This window comes from Sander lucioperca, chromosome 12, assembly GCF_008315115.2.
Source record: "Sander lucioperca isolate FBNREF2018 chromosome 12, SLUC_FBN_1.2, whole genome shotgun sequence".
Taxonomy (NCBI): domain Eukaryota; kingdom Metazoa; phylum Chordata; class Actinopteri; order Perciformes; family Percidae; genus Sander; species Sander lucioperca.
The window spans coordinates 27,560,090-27,573,332 of NC_050184.1; the positions used below are offsets into that span (position 1 = coordinate 27,560,090).

The 13,243-nt window shown below is 39.3% G+C and overlaps 1 protein-coding gene across 1 annotated transcript in view; it reads right to left on the minus strand.

Annotated features, from left to right (window-relative positions):
* The window catches only part of fgd (faciogenital dysplasia), a 57,125-nt gene that overhangs the window by 7,381 nt on the left and 36,501 nt on the right, over positions 1-13,243 (minus strand). Inside the window, exons 4-13 of the mRNA XM_031316570.2 lie at positions 12,564-13,170; positions 10,124-10,213; positions 6,270-6,406; positions 4,886-5,042; positions 4,560-4,698; positions 2,389-2,447; positions 1,700-1,846; positions 1,495-1,587; positions 1,317-1,396; positions 707-737 (exon numbers count right to left, since the gene is read on the minus strand). Of these exons, the coding sequence (XP_031172430.1) occupies positions 707-737; positions 1,317-1,396; positions 1,495-1,587; positions 1,700-1,846; positions 2,389-2,447; positions 4,560-4,698; positions 4,886-5,042; positions 6,270-6,406; positions 10,124-10,213; positions 12,564-13,170 (1,540 nt within the window). The remainder of the gene's footprint in view (positions 1-706; positions 738-1,316; positions 1,397-1,494; positions 1,588-1,699; positions 1,847-2,388; positions 2,448-4,559; positions 4,699-4,885; positions 5,043-6,269; positions 6,407-10,123; positions 10,214-12,563; positions 13,171-13,243) is intronic.

Here is a 13,243-nt window from a genome sequence, read left to right on the forward strand (position 1 = left end):
CCCACAGCTGCCCAGAGAATTTGGCCCGCCCATGAGGAAACAGAGCTACAACCGTGGCCGCAAACTGGTCAAGGCCACACACCCACCCTCCACCTTGCACCACCTCGCTCCTCCTCCATAGCATTTAAAGCTACAGACACAGAAATGGCACATCCCAAGTAAAGGTCATTGTGGGATTGGCTGTAGTGGCTGTAATTCTGCACCAAGGCTGAATTTCTGGAAAGAGACTTCAGATACAGTATTAGGGGACCACTAAGGCCTATATAAAAGCATCCAAAAAGCAGCATGTCATAGGACCTTTAAAGTTTTACATTACTTTTACATTCCACTGTCCATTGCTTTTCTGAATGCTCCCTCTATTCATTTCAGCCCCTCTCTCATGCTTGCACCCAGACTAAATCACACAGAAAACCTCCTCTGTAATACAGCCTCCCCCCTCTCCCAGCCTGCAAAATGTTTTAATCAGCTTTACTCTGCTTTAATGGGCTAAATGAACAATAATGAGGAGCTTTATTAGAGAATATAATTCCCAAACACACTGAATCAATGTGGGGAGGAAACCTTTGTTAATTCATTCTCTAATAAAGCAGAACTACCAAAGGCGCAGGCACAAAATGCTGCATGTGTGCACGAGAGACAAGAGACGGTGTGTGCATATGTGCGTGGGTGTACATCTACTACATGCGTGCATGTGTGTGATCCTTGCCTGAATCCAATCTTCCTTTTCCTCAGCTGTCCTGTAAAGCAAATAAAAGATCATGAGATTATTTCATCTTAACAAAAAATGCAGAGCATCACAATGAAATAGCTTGGACTATTCCAATATTCACCCCAAATAGTGCTAGCAGACATTATGAAATAAATAAATAATCATAATCCAAACCAGCTTAGTTTGCTGGCTTGGGAGGTAGCATGTGCAGCTTTGTAAAGGTACGTAACAACAACACGGCCAACACGAGCAATGTGAAATATGTAGGTTGAGATGCTGCTAGTTAACTAGCTCGTAGTTGTTGAGCCTGCATGTGATTGGCTGAAAGGTGACTGGTGACAACACCACTTTCATGAAAAGTGATATTATGAAATATAAGTCACATTGTAAAAGAAAATGTGACATTAATTAAAGGTTTCACCGGGATAAATACCATATTGATAATGGTATTTTTGTAATACATTAGGTTGTAATATTTTCATTTAATCTTATATTAAACACTTTGTGGGTCCCATAGAATACATTGCATTTAATACAGTTACAGTACTTTTTCAAATTTCAGTTCAGTCTGTAGTTTTTCTATAGTGGTTGATTCAAATGTCTTTACCTTGCTTGCAGCTCCAGTGAACGCTGCTTGCCAATAATGGCAAACGTGTGTGGAAGGTTCTGCTTCACATTCTCCTGCACCTGAGGTCAAGAAACAGAGGAAACTTGTAGTCACCAAAATACATAAAAGATTAGAGAAAACAAAAGACATCTAACAGAATGAGAAAGCGGAACTGCACCTCCATGCCAGCGATATCAATCCTCTCTCTGACACTGAACTTCTGTCCCATCAGTCTGAGTTTAGGCACGCAGTATAGCACCATATTGTTGAACTGGATCAGACAGATGATGCGGTTAATAAGCAGTACAGATAACAAGGCTCACATATAGAAAGATCCTCAAGAAATCTGATATTTCTCTAAGTTAACGCTTCAGTCCTCTCACCAAGTAGAGGTATCGGTCTTGTGCTGTTCCGTTTTTGGCCGACATCTTCTTGATATGTCCTTCTTTGATGAGCTCATTGGCTGGGTTAACTATGTCCTCCTCTCCTCCAAGCCTCTCGTAAACCTCCAGCAGCTTGTGCATCTTCTCCTGAAAACGTGACGCAACAGGAGGATGAGGAAAAGACAGAGAAGACACTTGAGAGTGAGAAGACAGATGGAGCTATAAGCAAAACTCCACCAGAGGGGGTGATTTTGTTTTCAGGTAAGACTCCCATTCATTCATTGGGTTTTCCAGCAAGGCAGGAAAGCAGGTATTATATTTCCTTATTGATTCTTAAACGCATTTGTCTGCTTGAGTTGTTTTAAAGGATGTGAGAAATATGAGTAAAATGGCCAGACAGAGGAAAGAGATAAAGAGGATGAGTATTAAAAAGTCAGTCAGGCTTTCACAAGCGGTGAAATATGAGGCAGGAAACGGCAACTTCCTGTCTGTACAAATTCAACTTGTTCACGCCCTCAGACACACACTTGCAATGTTTGCTGACTGACAGTACAGCATCAGCAACTCCATGGTTGAGTAACACACATTAGCTGCATTTTATAAACCTCAATGAGAGAGCAAAAGTGTGTTGAAAAGTGTTTAGAAAGAAATGACAAGAAAAAGAAATAAAAGTCAAGTCAAAGTCTTACCATTTTCCTGATTGCTGCATTGGAATGGTTAGCTGCAGTAGAGATAAGTTCCAGTGCCTCTGTAACAAGCATTCACATATACAAATGTAAGCATGTTACAATACAATACAACAATAAGATCATGTTTGAGTACAACTGAATCAAACTGCAGATATAAATCAAGAAATATTTTTTGTTGCTCACTGAAAAATTAGATGTCACACTAGTGTGTATGTATTATATAAATTGAACAGGATCAAAGGCTTACCATGCATTGTCTTAACATTAAACACACTGCATGCATTAGAATGGCTTTTAGCCAGCAGAGAGCCCTGCGAGCACCTGAGTCAGCCATCTTAAATCATGGTCTACATAAACAGAAGAGACACACAGCCGGGGGAAATGAGGCCAAAACAACTGTGATGAACTGCTTTTCAACTGAAGTGGATGAGAGAAAACCCCTTCCACAGGCTCCAAACAACACAGTGTGGTGAAGTTAATGCTCAGGTAAATGGAAACACGGATGTGGGAGGACATCAGATCATGTTAAATGGAATTTTTGGGCATAAAGAAAGACGCACTGACGTGACGTGTTTAATCTGCAATTCTGCAATCATATCTATGATAGATGAAATGATCCTGTATCCTGTTACCCTAATGAGGGCAAGCTACTTGTCTGTATGGTGTTAATAAAGGTGATTTTTTTTCCAACAATACCAACATTGTGTGCACTAAATCTCATCAACTAGCTGTTTATGAACAAGGTTTGTTTAAGTGTGGAGCAGCAAGGAGCGATATCCACGGTAGGTTAGCATTCTCAAGCAAGAGGTTCTCACATACTGTACTTTGGACTAGTTTTGCAGTTTGTGTCTTTTGGCCACAAACCACCACTGTTCACAGTCGGGGAAAAATAGCCGTTGCAGTGAAAACAGATACAGACTCTGTGTATGACAGTTCAGACAGTCTTTTAAAGTTGAAAGAAGGTAAAGTTCGCACAACAGCCTAATAAAAAATACTTTAATAGTGCAAATAAGGCACACAACATTTTGGCCCACAATTTGGCCTTCCTCAGGTGACACTAAGGAACACACCTGAGGAAGGCCAAATTGTGGACCTTATTTGCACTATTAAAGTATTTTTTCGGGGCATTAAGCTGTTGTGCGGACTTTACCTTCTTTGAACATTCACTTTTTTGTCCTGCACCAGCAACCACATGGATGTGCACAACATTGTCTTCTTTGAACTAAAGTTTACCAGGAGCTCCAGTTTCAGCCAGTACTTTATGCTCCCTCTCCTCCACAGTCATTGAGCCAAATAACTAAGGATAACCACAAATGTTCATTTAAGCATTATCAACTCGAGCAGACATGTCTTTGTTTCACCTGTGCTTTCTGGAATGTGAATCTGCATCGCCGGTCTTTTCATTGACCCTTTTTGTGTTCATGCCACCTCTAATTATTGCATCACTTTCAGCTAAATGGCAGCATTCCAGTCCAACCAACTTCAGACGTTTTCTCTTTATCATAATGAGAACACTTATTCTTCTATTCAGTTTAATACAGATAATGATCTACTTGTAAAACAAGATGTATCCTCCATGTAATGATGCAGTCTTCTATTGACATTTTGCACTAGAATATATAAGAAAATCTACAGTTAAAAACTGAAAAGATAAAACATTGCATTTGCATATTTTAGGCTGTGTATTTTGTGAAATAAATAAATATTGTGAGTGCATCAAACCATGAGTTCTGTGGTAGGTTTTTGAAAGACACATGACATACATACGCACCTCTGCGATCAGAACAATTACAGGTAAAAGTTAAATTAAAAGGTGAAGCAGAGGAAAAAACAGGAACAGGTTGACAGGAAGAGAGAAAACTGTAACTGGAAGAAGTCTCTGCAACACGCAGTTGATCAGTTGTGACCGAGCAGTGTGTTGAAACTGGGAAAGCAGGCACGAAGAGGCATGGCACACAGCTTTAGTTCTTGCGCAGCCAGTGGGCTGTTTAATCCTCTTCTCAGTCTGCTCATAGGCTTTAGAGGTTCATATGTGGTTTGTCTGATCAGAAACTATTTCAAGTCGTTTGGGGCACTAGATTATTGAAGACTAAAAATGCAGATAAATCACAAAATCAAAACAAAATCAAATATTTTTTTTCACAGTAAAAACAGGGGGTCTGATGTCTCACTCTCTGCGTCTTTTCGGTCCAGAGCGTCATCAGGCAGCTTCTTCAGGTAGTCTTTGAGCAACAGCTCGTAGCGAGGAATCCTTTGGACTGGCTCCAGCATGTGGTGCTGCAACGTCAGGTTCCCGCACACATCCTGTTTCTGTTCGTTCAAACACAACAAAGATTTGATTAGATACATGACCAGATTGTTTTTCTAGTACATGCAGTTGTGCATGAGAAAAAAAAAAAAAAAAAGGCTTTGAAATTTGAAATATGCTGCTAATTAATGGACAAACATCAGAGGATGTATCCAATTAGGAGATACACAGACAAACACAGACACCTACCTGTATATTCTGGACGACACTCTTGAACTGTGAAGACCGCTGTGTCCAGGTGTTGACCAAGTCCATGGCTCGGTCAAAGTTCTTCACATATTCTCCGTACATCTTCATGAACGGAGCCAGTTTCTGGAGGATGTCTCCAATACGAGGGTTAGAGTCCCTACAGCGAACACAACAAACAAACGGATTAATCCAAGACTGAAGTCAAAATTTAAAAAAAAAAAATGTATACAGGGTATATATGGGTCTATTTGATGCAGGACAACTACATCTTCACTGATTGTTGTCATTGTACGACTATCATGTAAAGTGGCATACAGTAAAACATGATACTGTAAAGTGTATGTTGTATGGATGAGACAGTTCTTGAAAAATATACAGTATACAGTATTTTGTTCTGGAGCTGATCAGAAAACGAATGTTTATAAAAAAGGGTTAATTCAAGTACAACAAAAAAAAAAAAAACATTTTAAAAGGGAAGTTCAGCTTGCCAGTGTTTTTATTTTGTCTCATGCTATGAAGCTAGCATTTTGGAAAGTTCAGTTCCATCTTACAAGTCTTTATTGACTACTAAATCAGCCTGTCCCAGTACATTAAGTTACCTATGTAGTTTTTATAGATGCAAAGCTTAGGGAGAAACATCTCAAAACCCGTTTCCAACTTTGTGAAGTGAGGTTGGTAATTTAAGGTTTGCTTTAACTGATTTAATGACATCCTTTCTCCTGACATGTCACAAAAAAACACAGATTAACGATTTGAGACCAACCAGGGTTAGATTACCATAGACATGAGACAGGAAGCATTGATGTAATTCTTTAGAATTAGGAGACAAGTAAGAAACAAATGAAGGCTCATAAAAAAATGAGACTAATCTTAAGGGGGAGTTCTACAAATGAATCCTTCTTATGAATCTTCTTCCTGAGGTGCACTTGTCTGACTGGTTGTGTGAACCAGTTTTTATATCTTTCTATCTAAGCCAATACGTTTTGATGAGTTGCAGAAAATAATGTGTGGGGAACCATTATGTGGCAGGTGATTTCCATGAACACATCCTCCTCTAGAGGAGTCTTTATCTACCAAGGGTGGCTGATGCTGACACAATAACACACACTAGGGTACATTTCTGAAAACTGTGAAAAAATACAGAAAATGGGTTAATTCTGCAACTCTGACACACACACACACACACACACACACACACACACACACACACACACACACACAAGGTGGCAACCTGACACCACTGAAAAATAATGCCCTCCACTGCCGCCCAGCTGTCGAAGTTTTACAGCCAACACCAACTGCCTAACTGACCATAAACAGCCAAACCATCTTTAGAATGATGTCATTTGGAAAGCCATTGAACTGCCGGGTGTTTATTCCTCACCATTCTCCAGTAATGCGTGTCTGGAGCTCAGGCAGCAGAAACTTGTCGTGGAAGCAGTAGATGGAGGAGATGTTGGAGAAGATCCCTGTAATCACTTCCTGAGGGATTCCAGCCTCTGTGAGCTTAGTGCAAAATACCTGCAGAGAAAAAGAACATACATACAAACACTTATGCAGCTGTTTCCAAAAACACCCAAATCTGGCTCCATTTCATGCAGCAGGCATGTAAACATAGACATGTTGTTGTTTATCCACATAAGCATTTTCTCCAGCGTTGCCTTGTTAAACTATAAAATATAAACTTGACGGATACATTATTGAGTTTTGTTTTGATGGTAAAACAACTGTTGACATTAATTTGTAATTGACATGTTAAAAATAATTTCACAATCCCAGCCAAACTACTGATTATACGTTAGCACTGTAACTAACAATTATTTCTTCAATTCAATTGTTTAGTCTATAAAACGTCATACAATTATGAAAGGTGTCCATCACAATTACCCAGAACCCAAAGTGACTTCTTCCAATAGCTCGTTTTGTCCGACCAACAGTCCAAAACCCAAAGATATTCCACTGACAATGATATAAAACAGTACAAATTTGCAAATTGTCAAATTTAAGACAAAGCAATGTTTGCCATTTTTTACTTTATAAATGACTCAAAGGGGCACTGTGAGGTACTGTGTCCTTAATGTATCTGGGGACCTTTGTCAGAATAATAACCCTGATGATGTCATTGTGAGGTCATAAGGGTTATCTCAGCTTAAAGACACATTTGTAACAGAAAGCCTGCATTACAAATTGAGGAAGTGGAGGTTGAAATATGTGAGCGTTTACCAGGCAGGGAGGCTTTGATGAGAGATGCTATGGGTTGCATCATGGGAAATATAGGATCTTGTGGTTTTCGTGCTTGACCCATACCAGGAACTAAAGGTCTGGATATCTCAGCCTCTGTTCCTTCAATGCTTTCTATTTTTAGTCCCACAACTTGCAATCCTAATCAGTGGAGAATCCATTTAAATAATGAATTAAGAATCGTTAGAGATTCATTTTCTGTCTATTCAACGTATTGTTTTAGTACTATTACAAGTGTCAGCGGGGGAATAAAATCTAATCTTGCAGTAGCAGTCTTAAAATGTCCGGGTTAAGTTTTGAATTTAAACATAATGGTGCGTCATAACTCCTGTCTTAAATTGCTTCATCCCTCATTTTCATCACCCTTTACTTCCCTGCTAGTCACAACAATGAATTGACACGATTGCTTCCATGGAAACCAGTATTGTGCAAAAGTGCTGTGACAAAAACAGGAAGTTAACTGTGAGGGTTCTTTGCCCTCAGCAGCAAATACACCATATATGTTCTGTGATTGGGCAGCTGTACAACTCTGTACCACATGAACTGAACAAAGAGGAAGACTCAACCACCGCGAGTAAATTCTCATCATAAACATGAGTGAACCCAAATAGAAGCTGATATACAATAACACATTTGCAAAAATGAGAGACAGTCAAACAAAAGAGCCAACAGAGCAGAGTGCAGGAGCAGGTCATGACTTGTGAGAGTAAAGATAGAAATCAGGATTTAAAGTATGATGAAGAGAGTTTACAGGAGATGGCAATTAGACGATAATTGTGATAATCACATAAATTAGAGCTGCAAAGATTAATCAATTAGCTGTCAACTTGTAAATTAATCGACAACTATTTTGATAATCGATTAGTCGTTTCTTTTAAGACAAAAGTAAAAATTCTTTGATTCCAGCCTGTTAAATGTGAATATTTTCTAGTTTCTTCTCTCCTCTGTGACAGTAAACTGAATATCTTTGAGTTGTAGACAAAACAAGACATTTGAGGACGTCATTTTAGGCTTTTGGGAAACACTGATCCACATTTTTCACCATTTTCTGACATTTTATAGACCAAACAACTCATCGATTAATCGAGAAAACAATGAACAGATTAATCGACTATGAAAATAGGCCTGCACGATATTGGAAAAAACTTACATTGCGATATTTTTTTTCCCTGCGATATATATTGCGATATGAAAAAAAGACTAATTTTTACAAGAGGACATAAATAGCCCTATTTAGAAATACTAAATCATTCTCAACTACTGGGGTGATTTTGTAGAGGAGTGGATCTACAAAGAAAATAAAAATGAAAAAGGAAATTTTCTTATGTGAACCATTCTTTGTTGAACTTTAATGCTTTACAAAAACCAAAGCAAGTAAGCGCTGTGATTACTCTTCTGAAGTGATTTTGGAGAGGGAAATTAGGAAGAAATACACTGGTTGACTGACATGACACCATTGTATTCATACAATATCAATCCAGGCTAAAGTGAATGATATTAATAATGCATGCATGTTGCTTCCTCTAAATTTCAGGTTGTGGTCAACTAGTGGGGCCTGCTTTGGTTGTTTGATAAATTGATTAAAATTGATCATGATCGTTGGTTTGCTGTGCATGCAGAGCCTGCATGTCACACTCTTGCAACAAACTGTGTATCCAAGAGCACTTAAACCAGTGTGAATTACGTTATATCAGAAACAGACTGCTGTTGTAGATTAGTGTTACGTTTCCAGCGTTGCAGCTCCGAACCATAACGTTAGTTGGGACAAACGCCTTGTTTCTTTAGGCTAACTATGTTAGCTTTAGCCTGGCTGGTAGCAGCTTTCTGCGGTGAAAAATGGCCGGCATATGTCGTGATTACGTTGCATTAATCAGGTGATTTAGTTTGTCTTTGCAGCGAACATAAAACACTGACTACTATAGCTTCACTACCCATGGAAAAGCATGTGCAGTACTTTTCTACACACGGGAGAGCCTCACTTCCCATAACAACCCCCCCCCGTCGGACTAAGGTTACGTTACATGACCACCTGTCTTAAAGGGGAAGGGTCGGCCGATAACAATCACGGAAAAGGAGAACGGTGAAAGTTTACTTTTTTATCAAGCAGCAAAGAAGTTGTAGCGTCAACATCGCAAAGTCCTGCAATGTGACTATCGCGAATGCGCACATCGCGATGTAGACGATGAAACAAAATATCGTGCAGCCCTATATGAAAATAATCGTTAGTTGCAGCCCTAGGTTAAATAATTTTTCAAGCAAAAGTTTCAAAAAAATACACTGCTGATTAGATCAAACAAGGAATTTAAATATGTCAACTTGTATTTTATATACCACTGACTAATAGATTCATCAAAACAATTATCTTGTAAATCAGAGCCTTGATGGTGCCAAATTCACTATCAATGACTCCATCAAAACAGCTAAATCTGGGAAGGATCACTGAGCCTTTTAAACTGTTTTTTTAAAGAGCTTTGTCATAAGATATTGTTATTATAAACCAGTTAAGAATCAGGCAACACACATCTTTAATCCGCAAGATTTACATACAAGTAGTAAAGGAGGGCACTGTGAGGGCATGACACACACACACACACACACACACACACACACACACACACACACACACACACACACACACACACACACACACAACCAACATGTGCTGCTTTATACAGTGGGAACATACAATTAGTGTAGGTGCTCAGGTTTGTGGTAACAAAGCTACATTTATGCTGCAAATGCATAAATATAAAACACGCACACACAACGGGTTTCTCACATGATCGTGCTTACACTGCTCTGAGTAATCCAGTCAACAGAGGAACGGGTTGTTGTCAAGTGCATCACAGTGCCAGTTTTAATCCAGCTCAGCCCTGATCTCAGTCACTAAAACCACTGGCACACTTAGGAGATTGAAATTTGGACCAGAGGCATCCAAAACACACTGTCACACTCACAAACACGCTAATGGAGAAAGAGACGAAGGCCCAAAGTTACCTGGTCAAGAAGGTTGAGTCTTTTGACGTAGGCCTCCTCCGTCTGGAGAAGCTCTTTGGCGATGTTCAGGAGCTTCTGAGTCTCTGAGCACTGAGAGAAACAGGCAGACACCAATGATTACATCTGAGGCATTAAAACAAAGATATAAACATGTGAACAGAAACCCTCTCATTTCAATTCTCATTGTTTTTGACACAAGTTTTCAGCATCAACAACCCTAACCCAAGTTCAACGCAGACGAGTCACAAATCCTTCTTTGAAAAAAATGCTAACATCATTTACAAGGCACTTATCGAATAGGATTATGTGACTAAAATTACAAGACTCTCTCTCCACATCAACACATTCATATATTTATATTCACCACAGTCAACCAAAACATACAATACAGTGCAAAACTATCTCCCTTGCATGACCTTTATACTACTTGTATCAAAGCCTTTTTTAAATGACATTACTTGATTTGTTTCAAGGACTGTTAGTACGTAGGTGTAAAACAACAATTATATAGGTTTGTTATACTGAATTTAAATCTTTACTGTAAAAGTAATCACTAGCTTGTTTAGTGCAAATCTTCTTCACTGAAAATATTTTGTTCAACTGTGCCTGTATGCTGTGTTCCATTTAAAGTTGTTGTCCTAAATCCATTTATGGCAGTATTTGAGGAAAGCACCACTTCATATCAGTCGAATACGAACAGCATTTACTTCAATATGTTCCCACCGAATATGTAAATCCACATAAATGGCCCAGTTTACATGAAAAAAAAAGCCTAAATAATTTATTAAAACAGCTTGGCACTGTAGTTTTCAGGAAACATTAGTCAAACCGGAGTAAATTGTGGATCTGGTGCTCTAGTATTTATAGCAGCAGGATGGTGTATGTGGGGTCGCCTCATAATAAACTATAGAGCTCATGTTCATTGTAATGAAAGAACATGTGCAACAGTGTGGCTCATTAATGAGTATTTAACAACAACAATAAAGCTCTATGGTAGACAGAAAATAAGCTATATCAGGCTTTTTTTTCAACACTTGTCTGTACTTTAAATTCAATATTAGTTTTTATATATATATATATATATATATATATATATATATATATATATATATATATATATATATATATATATATATATATTATTAATATCAGCAGGCTTATCCTTTTATACTGATGGCTGAGAAACAGTCAGCAGCATCCGGAGCACATTACTGTAAACTGACATTCACAAAGCTCTATTCTAGTCGGTGGTTTAGTTTAGGTTTAGCCGAGGTATCATGTGAAAGTAATGTGAAATGTTATTAGCTGAGGTGGTGAAAATGAAGATCTCTCTCAATCTTTCATTATGGTTTGTTGAAACTGTGAGGACATAAAAAAATGTATGATTAGAAATTATGTTTGCTGATAAAGTTCATCCCAATGACACGCAACACACATCAGGGTCACAAAACATTTAGCTTATTTTGACAATGTGGGTTTAACAACTTCTGTCTCCCACATAAACACGCATGCAAACACACACACACACGTGACATTCGTGTGAGCTTTGGGTGTGTTTTACAGCACTAAAACAGTACTGAGAAACACATCTGCTAATACCCCTGCTAGCAATGCTATGTAAATCTACATAACTGTTTAATTACTAAAACTCTGCACTGAGTTTCTGCTTTTATGGGTTTGTCTTTAAAGTCTCTTCTCATTTGACATTGTTTCATCTTTCAGTCATCACCTCCAGAATCTATTTTTCTTTAGTATGCCAGCATATTTTAAGACTTTACCCTGTCCCTGATGCTTTTATATCAGGAACTGTGTCTCCAAAAAAGGACACATTGACAGCATGTATAGGCCACAAGGAATCGCACGTGCACTGCTTGAGGTATCAGTGTTGTTTACAATCAATAGTCAAACTGAAGGACAAGAGAAAAATGAAACTTTAGCCCAGCTGTGGGGAGATATCTGTCTCTGGACTCTTTATTTAGCAGCCATCACAAGCTCCTGTTACAGCTTTTGGGCAGGTATTCATCCTTTTATGCAACAGCAAAGCTGCTTTTAGATACAAGTCAGTCACTTGTGACCACAAACCGAGGCTCTAACATTTTCTAACGTTTCATGCAGAAGTATTCTTTGAAATTGTTCACCCAGGCTGAGATAATAATAGACACAAGCTACTTTTTCCATTACATGAAAGGCAGTCTGACTGTCTGAGATGAAGCTTTTAAACTTGCAAGGTGTGCTCAATTCAAACATGCTGTGAAAATTCCTCAAAATCATGATGTAACATGAAATATAAATTAAAAAGTGCACTGCGGTAGGGGAAGGAAGTAACTGGGAGACATTTATGATCATCCCAGAGGTGTGGGGGGTTGATTCAGACTTTAAATGATGGTCGTTCAGGTTTATGGTTATAACTTAATAATGCTAAAGCATATGAGGTACTCACTTTGTGCGCCTCTGTGTGTGCATCTGTCAGATACCCAGTCTGTGTGTCTGTCAAAGAGTGTATTTCTCCACTGCTCCCCTCATCCAAGTCACTGTCCTCATCCTGCGTTGAGTCTCGCTTGTTGCCTAGGGTAACGCAGCAGGACACACTCTCCGTTTCAGTGACGCTGTCGTAATGATCCTCCTCGTCGATTGCATCCTCGTTGGGGAACACCTCCCCCTCTGCAGCGCATGACGGGCTGTCGATGCCACTGTCCCGGTTAGGAATTTTCCCATTCTGCTCCGAGGAGTCCGGATTGTCCAGGAGCTCGTGGGAGGAGCCATCCTCCCGCTCCACGTCATCAAGGCAACCAACGCCGTGTGTGATGTCACAGTCATCCAATGGTGCCTCATCCGAACCATCGATGTGCACAGAAGCCAGACAGGAAAGTTCCGACACCTCGTCAGTCCGTTCGGAGGTGCCAAGTGCAAGTTTGTCTGCAGGGAAGGAGTCTCCTGCAACCTTGGCCGTGGTGTCCTGGCCGCAGGAGGAAGTGATGTCAGACGCAGTGTCCATTCTCAGACACAGGTGCAGCTGGGACCGTGGGAGCACCCCCAGGATAGGGACCCTGGGAAAATGAAAAATGTGCATTATCAATCATAGTCAAATGAAGAATGAATACGCTTTTTTACTAGAAAAAT